The following is a 9,664-nucleotide window of genomic DNA, read 5'->3' as shown; positions in this document are numbered from 1 at the left end:
CATTTCAATGGGTGACCTCAAAAACAAAATTCTGGATGGATTATCCTCGGGTTTTCGCCTGCCATATCAGTTCTGAAATACTCACAGACATTATTTTAACAGTTTTTGAAACTTCACATTGTTTCCTATCCAATACTACCAATTATATGCCTAACCTAGCTGGGCCTGAGTAACAGACAGTTTACTTTGGGCACGTCAGTCATCTGAACTTCCGAATACTGCCTCTTAGACTTTTTAAAGTAATGATGGACTGTCATTTCTCTTTGCTTATTTGAGCTGTTCTTGCCATAATATGGACTTTGTCTTTAACCAAATAGGGATTTCTTCTGTATACCACCCCTACCTTGTCACAACATAACTGATTGGCTCAAACGCACTAAGAAGGAAAGAAATTCCACATATTAACTTTTAACAAGGCGCACCTGTTAATTGAAATACATTCCAGGTGAAGCTCTTGAAGCTGGTTGAGAGAAAGCCAAGAGTGTGCAAAGTTGTCATAAAGGCAAAGAGTGGCTACTTTGAAGAATCTCAAATATATTTTGATTTGTTTAACACTTTTTTGGTTACAATATGATTCCATATTTGTTATTTCATAGTTTTTATGTCTTCACTACTATTCTACAATGTAGAAAATAGTAAAAAGAAAGAAAGACCCTTGAATGAGTAGGTGCTTCCAAACTTTTGTCTGGTACTGTACATCAAATCAAATCAAATGTTATTTGTCTCATGCGCCAAATACAACAGGTGTAGAACTTACAGTGAAATGTTTATTTACAAGCCCTAACCAACTATAAAATGTTAAAAAATTCAAATTAAGTAAAAAAATAAATACTTGAAAAAAAATAAGAAAAAGAAATGAAAGTAACAAATAATTAAAGGGAAGCAGTAAAATAACAATAGTGAGGCTATATACAGGGGGTACCGGTTCAGAGTCAATGTGCTGGGGCACAGGTTAGTCGAGGTAATTGAGGTAATATGTACATGTAGGTAGAGTTATTAAAATTACTATGCATAGATAATAACAGAGTAACATTTTTTGGCCATTAATTAAAATAACATCAAATTGATCAGAAATACAGTGTAGACATTGTTAATGTTGTAAATGACTATTGTAGTTGGAAACGGCTGATTTTTAACAGAATATCTACATAGGCGTACAGAGACCCATTATCAGCAACCATCACTCCTGTGTTCCAATGGTACGTTGTGTTAGCTAATCCAAGTTTATCATTTTAAAAGGCTAACTGATCATTTGAAAACCCTTTTGCAATTGTTAGAACAGCTGAAAACTGTTGTGCTAATTAAAGAAGCAATAAACCTGTCCTGAAAAATGAAGTCTATTCCTTCCAAACAATTGCCAAGAAACTGAAGATCTCGTACAATGCTGTGTGACATTGGAACACAGGAGTGATGGTTGCTGATAATGGGTCTCTGTACGCCTATGTAGATATTCCATAAAAAAATCTGCCGTTTTTACAATAGTAATTTACAACATTAACAATGTCTACACTGTATTTCTGATCAATTTGATGTTATTTTAATTGACAAAAAATGTGCTTTTCTTTCAAAAAGGACATTTCTAAGTGACCCCAAACTTTTCAAGTTCATGAGGAAATCAGGAAATTTAAATAAATTCATTAGGCCCTACTCTATTAATTTCACATGACTGGGAACAAAGATCCCTTGGTCACAGATTCCTTTAAAAAAAATCTGTCTCATAATGGGCCTCAGGATCTTGTCACGTTATTTCTGTCCATTCAAATTGCCATCGATAAAATACAATTGTGTTCGTTGTTCCGACTGCCACCATAGGGCACTTTGTTCACAACATTGACATCAGCAAACCGCTCACCCACACGACACCATACACGTGGTCTGCGGTTGTGAGGCCGGTTGGACGTACTGCCAAATTCTCGACATTGGGGGTGGCTTGTGGACATTTATGCAGTCAGCATGCCAATTGCATGCTCCCTCAAAACTTGAGACATTTGTGGCTTTGTGTTGTGTGACAAAACAGCACATTTTAGAGTGTCATTTTGTTGTCCCCAGGACAAGGTGCACCTGCGTAATATCATGCGGTTTAATCAGCTTCTTAATATGCCAGAACTGTCAGGTGGATGGATTCGTGTGGCAAAGGAGAAATGCTCACTAACAGGGATGTAAACATATTTGGGCACAACATTTGAGAGAAATAAGCTTTTTGTCCATATGGAACATTTCTGGGATCGTATATTTCATATCAGGAAAGATGGGACCATACTTTACATGTTGCGTTTATATTTTTGTTCACTGTATATCAATGGATTGTTTGTAAATTGTTTACTGTAAGAAATTACGGGTGGCTTTTTAAGGTATAGTCTCTTACTGTGCTCTCTCCATTTGTTTGATCCCTCCTGCCCCTATTGGTAGATTCGTGTAGCAACAACAAAGCAGGTTTCCGGGTGTACAGCATCACCAAAACTGTGTATCTAATTTGTTGGCTTTATAACTAACTGTCAGACAAGCACAATGGGTATTACAAAACTGGCAGATTTGATTCGTAGCGATGCACCTGGTGCCATTTCTTACAAAGAGATCTGCGACTACACAGGTAAGTTTGCATGCTTAGCTACTTAAGGCTAACGTTAGCTAGCTAGCATGCAGTTTGCTACTAGTATCAACATTGACCTCCTTCATATGCTCTTTATCTCATCCTAGCATGTATAATGTTATGGAGCATCAGTGTGCCCCACCCAATAATTGACATGACGTCTCCCCAACATTGACTCTACCAGACAGGGCAGGCATTATTCACGTTATCAAACTAGCTTGGTCAAGTTTAATCCAGTACTAGATATGGGCACAGTTGGATGTTTCCTACTCATTGAGTTCACTCAAAGATTTTACAAATGTTTTGTCTCAATTTTAGGAAAGGTCATTGCGTTGGACACCTCCATTGTTCTGAACCAGTTCCGCACTGCAGTACCAAATCTTCGGTTACTGGGGTGAGCTGTCATTTCTAACTTCTAAATTGAGAAGCTTACCCAACCGTTGGCATTGTTGACAGCACCTCAAATGTGGCTTCTCCCTCCTTCATCGGCACTGATCTAAAATCACAGGATAGGGGAAAGCATATGGTGAATGTCTACCAGTTATTTACTGTCATCTGTCCAATTCTTTCCAGCCAGTGCAGATGAAGTAAGTAGCTAGAGGAAGAGAGGGAGTCACTTTAGACTATTGGGATGTGTAGACCTGTGTAAACTAACTGAATTCTGGGCCATGTTTCTGTTTCTATCCCATGTTCCCATCCTTTCACTCTAGTCCCTTGACAGGTTTGTTCTTTCGAACGCTAACCTTCCTGGAGCATGACATCAAACCATTGTTTGTGTTCGATGGGAAGCCTCCTGGAGAGAAAAGGGCTGTGGTTAGTGGTGCTCTTAGAATTACAGCTGAGACCATAGATACCTACGGTGCCTTCAGAAAGTATTCATACCCCTTGACTTTTCCCCCATTTTGTTGTTAGAGCCTGAATTCAAAATGGATTAAATTGAGATTTGTTTGTCACTGGCCTACACACAATACCCCATAAGGTTAAAACAATGTTTTACAAAAAATAATTCCAAATTAATAAAAAATGAAAGCTGAAATGTCTTGTGATTACACTTTGGATTGTGTAGTCATCCCAGTCACTGCAAAGATACAGGCATCTTTCCTAGCTCAGTTGCCAGAAAATGCTCAGGGATTTCACCACGAGATCAATGGTGACTTTTAAACAGTTACAGAGTTTAATGGCTGTGTTAGAAGAAAACTTAGGATGGATCAACAACATTGTAGTTACTCTAAAATACTAACTTAATTGTCCGAGTGGGAAGCTCGGAATAAAAATATTCCAAAATATGCATCCTGTTTACGACAAGGCACTAAAGTAATGCTGCAAAAAACGTGGCTAAGCAATTCACCTTTTGTCCTGTATAGAAAGTGTTGTGTTTGGGGGTAATCCAATACAGCACATTACTGAGTACCACTCTCCAAATTTTCAAACATAATGGTGGCTGCATCATGTTATGGGTATGCTTGTAATCGTTAAGGACTGTGGAGTTTTTCAGGATAAAAAACAAACTGAATGGAGCTAAGCACAGGCAACATCCTAGAGGAAAACCTGGTTCAGTCTGCTTTCCACCAGACACTGGGAGATGAATTCACCTTTCAGCAGGATAATAACCTACAACACCAAATCTACACTGGAACTGCTTACCAAGAAGACAGTTAATGTTACTGAGTGGCCGAGTTACAGTTTTGACTTAAATCTACTTAAATCTATGGCATGGCCTGAAAATGATTGTCTAGCAATAATTACCAACCCATTTGATAGAGCTTGAAGAATGTTTTAAATAATAATGGCAAATGTTGCACAATTCAGGTTTGTAAAGTTCTGAGACCCAGAAAGACTCACAGTTGTAATCACTGGTAAAGGTGCTTCTACAGAGTATTGACTCAGTGGTGTCATTTTCAAAAAAATTGCTGGCATTTCGAAAAACATGTTTTCCCTTTGTCATTATGGGGTATTATGTCTAGATGGGTGAGGAAAAAAATATATTTAATCAATTTCTGGCTGTGACAACAAAATGTGGAATAAGTCAAGGGTTATGAATACTTTCTGAAGGCACTGTACCTCAAAAAATGATACCCTCACAAGTAGTGCACTACACTAAATAGGGAATAGGGTACAATTTGCTACAGTCCATGTCAATACGATTTAATTTTATTGTATTCTCTGTTTTCTTTCAGTTGGAGAAGAGGGCACAGGTTGCAGGCTGGAGCTCCCCCAGTCATTCAGGAGCAGGTAAGAGAAACATTGGAATTCAATCACAGCGCATACCAGTTTTCCATCTTCCTGTATTTTACTTTTGACCTCTCTGTGGGCACCTGTAGTGTCCCCTCAGACACGGGACTGTCTCCACCTTCTGAAGCTTATGGGTGTGCCCATCATCCAGGTCAGTGTGCAAGTGCTCTATGTAGCATGCTAACCCTGAACACATACCCTAATTATACCAAGTTGTCTTGAACAAAAACCAACCACCATAACCATAACATATGAACCCTCTCCTTCCACTCTCTTGCTCTCTCCAGGCTCCAGGAGATGGCGAGGCACTATGTGCCCACCTGGTGAAACAGGGCACAGTAGACGCGGTAGCATCAGAAGACATGGACACTTTGCCCTTTGGTGGAAACATTCTGATCCGCCAGCTCAATGCCAAGAAAAACAGGTGAGAGTGCACCTTTGAGTCCATAACCATGTCTATACAGCCTGGTCTCATAGACTAGACGTAATATAGTAAATGTACTTCAGGGACACTCAAATTAGTATGATATGTTATGTTTGGTATTTCTTTTACCTTTTTTTAACTAAGCAAGTAAGTAAATAACAAATTCTTATTTTCAATGATGGTCTAGGTACAGTGGGTTAACTGCCTTGTTCAGGGGCAGAAAGGCAGATTTTTACCTTGTCAGCTCGGGGTTTAGATCTTGCAACCTTTCTGCTACTAGTCCAACACTCTAACCACTAAGCTACCTGCCGCCCCAGTGGTTACATAAGACAATGATTTGGTATGGGTGAGTGTATAACATGAATGTCTAGCAACCCAAATAACGCGAATGTCAAGAAACTACAAGGTTGCATGTTCGAATCTCATCACATTTTAGCTAATTATCAACGTTGTAACTACTTACTACTTTTTAGCTACTTTGCAACTACTTAGCATGCTAGCTAACAATTCCCCTAAACCTAACTTTAACCCTTTAACATCACTCATAACCTTAACCCTAAGCTTAACCATAAAAGCTCAAGACACCAGCAGGATAGTGAAACGTTTGCCTGCCGACAGTACTTAGCACCTCTGAACAGGGGGTCTGCAGTCAATGTCTTTTTTATTCACACAGCAAAGACCTTGGAAGTCATCAGGCCTTGTTAAAATACTCCAAACCAGAATGTGGCAGTTGCGTTGTTTGGCTTTGCATATCTGTGCATATTACTTATGGTCTACATTCCAAGCTGTCAAATCGAGTAGGTCGCATACACATATTTAGAAGTTGTTATACATGTGTAGCGAATTGGATGGAGACATGGACACTCTGGCTAATGTTGCTATTTTATAGAAAGCCCTTGTTGATACTAACCAGATGACCACAGCTAGATAATTACCTAGCAAGATGACGAAGAAACAATTTAATTCACTTTCCATAATCCCATACTGTCAGTGCCAGCCCATAGCCAAATGTTTAGCTAGCTAGCTAAAGTTAGCATATTTGCTAGCTAGAGCAACATAGCCAGCTAAGGACACTGCACTAACTCAGTAGCTAACGCAGGCAGCTGTTTAATGGAAACTAGCAAATCCATTGTGATTTAATTATAATGCCAATACTAGCTACAGTGGTTAGATAGTTTGGAGGAAGTGTTTAGTGTTGTGTGTATTGCATCTGTGCACTTAGCTAGCTACTATTCAATAGCCAACATTGCATATGAAGTGTTGGCTCCCCCACGTGGGGGTTCGTGCGCTCTGATTGGCTCAAAGTGAAGTAGTTGGCCACTGACACGAGCATTGCGATTCTACAAGTAGAATCGGTAGGTTCGGCGCTACCGGGTCTGCAAGCAGCGGGTACTGCTTTTGTTCTAGCAAGAGAAGGAACACTCCCACTGTGATAAATACCTATCGGCACAGAGATTGTTGGTGTGTTTCATGCATAACATTGACCCTAACCTTAACCCCTAACACGTAGGTTAGCTAACGTTAGCCACTTAGCTAATGTTAGCCACAATAAATTGGAATTCGTAACATATTCTGCATTTCTGAAAATTCGTAGCATGATGTACTAATTGTGATTCACAACATATTGTACAAATTGCAATTCATAACATATCAAATGAATTGTAATGTGTTACAAATCATACAAAATAGATAATGGACATCTACAAAGTAATACATATCATATGAAACATATCATACTAATTGGAGTGTACAGGATTTATGTTTCATATATTTACAGTTTGTTTATACTGCTGTGGTTTCCCCCAATAGAAAAGGTTTTAGGCCATGGTTACTTCTAAGCACTTTGTGGCAAAGTATTAGCAAAAAAAACAAAAAAAAACATGATGACTGATGTTGTAATTGTAATGACCAGTTCTCTGGGTCTCTAAATCAAATTATTATTCTCCTCGCAGCGAAGTCATTGAGTACTCTCTGCCCAAGCTGCTAGACATTTTGAAGATAACACATGATGAGGTAAGATACCTCCTCCACCCAAAGCATTTGTATTGAATGAGGCAAAGGCCTTCATTACATGTTCATAGGCATCGTGTACAAGCATACTACATTCTTGTAAGGCATAAACATCATGTACCTTTCTCTCAAGTGTAATCTCTCAACTGTCTCTCAACCCTCAAAATGCTCCCATACTATCTATTCAGTGATATTTAATCTCTTAGGCTAACACCCCTTGTCTTTCCTCCTAATGTATGTCAGTTTGTGGACCTGTGTATCTTGTTGGGCTGTGACTACTGTGACAAAATCACAGGCCTTGGACCTAAGAGAGCTCTGACTCTGATCCAGCAGCACCGGAACATAGAGAACGTGGTGCTGAACATCAACAGAAAGGTAAATGTTCCCTCCCTGACAACTGTTCATATTACTGCAATGCAATTGTCTTGGAGATTTTGGTTCCAATGTGTTTGCTGAAGTCTTATCTATAAGTCTGGATAAAATATACTAGTAAACCAAGAAAATATTAAATGATATGTCATTTGTTACCACTCCACATATGAATAACATATATGAACGAATTATTATTTCATTTTTCATCTCAGACCTCACCTTCTATGCTATGTTCCTGTCCATGTAATTAGACTAACACCCAACCTCCTTCAGACCCACCCTGTCCCACTGTTCTGGCAGTATCAGGATGCCCGCAAGCTGTTTTTGGATGCACCCCTGACCGAGCTACCGAACCTGGTCTGGACTGAGCCAGATGAGGAGGCCCTGGTCCACTTTCTGTGCCATGAGAAACACATCAAGTACTGTTCTGGTCCTGTATGACCGACCACCTTTGGAATTAGACCAGGGGCCATATGTATCAAGCATCTCAGAGTAGGATCAGGTTCCCCTTGACCATGTAATCTTATTAATTGTGTTCAAAAAAGTCAAACTGAGGCGCTTGATATATGAGACCCCTGGTGTGCACAAATCGAGTCCTCTATATCTGCAGTGCATGGTTGTTTTATGTCCTTGCCCAGTAATCTAAAACGGAATTATTCCATATATGTGTGTGTGTTATGTAGGGAGCAAAGAGTACGTGGTCGAATGCAGAAGTTCAGTGAGAAGCGTGAACGCCTGAGGAAGGAGAGGGAGGAGGACAAGGCAGCAGGACAGAGCCGACAAACTCGCATGGAGGACTTCTTCCGTGTTACACGGAAAAGGCAACAGGTAATATAACCCCACTATGACACTTATGACACCTCACTATTTTATGGTGGGAGTACCTGCTAAACTCTATATCTCAAGGCCCAGAGCCTGGTATAGAGATGGCTATATATCAGACTTTATTAGCCTGTTCATTGATGCCAAATGTTTCATATCTACGGTATTTATGGCTTTGGAGATCCCCATACTGTATCAACCCTTTACATTGGTCCACTATATCCAATACAACTAAGGTTAACTTTTCACATTGTTGTAACAATGTCACATTGTTGCCTTGCCTTGTTTGGCAATATAACATTTCATGATTACAGGTTGGCTAAAGCAGAAACAGACTGGAATCTAGACTGAAGGGATGTGACACCTAAATTAGCCTGTGTATTTCTGGTATGTATTCAGTTAGTGTGTTGTGCCTTATCTCCACTTGTAGCCGTCTGAAACTGGGGATTCCATTGGCACCAAAGAAAAGAGAGCGAGGCCAAAGTGACACTGCCCTCCGACGGAGTCTGGTGGTACTGCAAATGCATCCTTACCAACCAGCTGTCTGACAGTTAAAAGGATGTGCTTGTTCATGAGGGTCTACCTGAGAAAGGAGCTGTGCAGATCAACTGATCTATACATTTCATTAACTTCCTAACGATTGAGCATAAACCAATTCTTATTATGTAAAGATTTGTGACAGAGAGTACCTCGGGGTCGTGTTCATTAGGCACCACCTTGAAACAGGGGGCAGACTACCTGGGCATATCCAATAAGTAATGCTCATATTCGTTTTCTGTTTTAAAAACGTGCCCCTAATGAACATGACCAGGGCAACTCCTAGGGAGCAAGTAAACAGGATGAGCAGAGGCGGAGACTCATTGGCGAGAACAGTGCAACCACTGTCTGTGGGGCCTTGGCTTGCTTGTTCCCTCATCCAAAACAGGAGCCGATTGATTTCTATGGAGGAAGGTCAGATGGGCTCATGGCTTATTTGGTGGACACCTGCTACCCTCAACAGTGCCAAATTTGAGGCAAAGGACTTTCTTATCTTGATAAACATGATCATGTCAAAGTAGAGACCAAAATATGATAATCTCTTGTATCTGTCTTTTTACACAAGATGTCAGAATGATGGTATTTACTATTAAACTTTTATTCATCAATGTAATTTGTTGTCGAATTACTGCCCACCAGATCTTCCCACCGGTAGGTGTCAGTCACTCTCCGGTTAG

At 40.0% G+C, this 9,664-nt stretch overlaps 1 protein-coding gene across 2 annotated transcripts; it reads left to right on the top strand.

The window, feature by feature from the left end:
• The first annotated feature begins 2,369 nt into the window (after nt 1-2,369).
• Nucleotides 2,370-9,595, top strand: zgc:110269 (probable flap endonuclease 1 homolog). 2 transcript variants are annotated; one of them, XM_021612758.2, is made up of 11 exons: nt 2,370-2,590; nt 2,909-2,984; nt 3,301-3,403; nt 4,768-4,822; nt 4,912-4,973; nt 5,110-5,246; nt 7,199-7,259; nt 7,500-7,631; nt 7,902-8,047; nt 8,312-8,456; nt 8,881-9,595. In XM_021612758.2, exons 1-11 carry the CDS (start codon nt 2,509-2,511, stop codon nt 8,935-8,937), a joined length of 1,056 nt encoding a protein of 351 aa, XP_021468433.1. In that variant the 5' UTR covers nt 2,370-2,508; the 3' UTR covers nt 8,938-9,595. The 2 variants fall into 2 exon arrangements, with proteins under 2 accessions (XP_021468433.1, XP_021468434.1); XM_021612759.2 differs by lacking the exons at nt 2,370-2,590; nt 2,909-2,984 and adding an exon at nt 2,991-3,177.
• Nucleotides 9,596-9,664: the final 69 nt, after the last annotated feature.

Source organism: Oncorhynchus mykiss, chromosome 8 (genome assembly GCF_013265735.2).
Source record: "Oncorhynchus mykiss isolate Arlee chromosome 8, USDA_OmykA_1.1, whole genome shotgun sequence".
NCBI classification, from domain to species: domain Eukaryota; kingdom Metazoa; phylum Chordata; class Actinopteri; order Salmoniformes; family Salmonidae; genus Oncorhynchus; species Oncorhynchus mykiss.
The sequence above is the reverse complement of the archived record's forward strand: the minus strand, read 5'-3'. Positions and strand labels throughout refer to the sequence as shown.

What these genes read in the sequence shown, in the direction of transcription:
- zgc:110269 (XM_021612758.2), top strand. Translation starts at nt 2,509, where the DNA reads ATGGGTATTACAAAACTGGCAGATTTGATTCGTAGCGATGCACCTGGT. An exon ending in CCCCAGTCATTCAGGAGCAG is followed by an intron (nt 4,823 to 4,911) that starts GTAAGAGAAACA and finishes GGGCACCTGTAG; the next exon opens with TGTCCCCTCAGACACGGGAC. An exon ending in CTCAATGCCAAGAAAAACAG is followed by an intron (nt 5,247 to 7,198) that starts GTGAGAGTGCAC and finishes TTCTCCTCGCAG; the next exon opens with CGAAGTCATTGAGTACTCTC.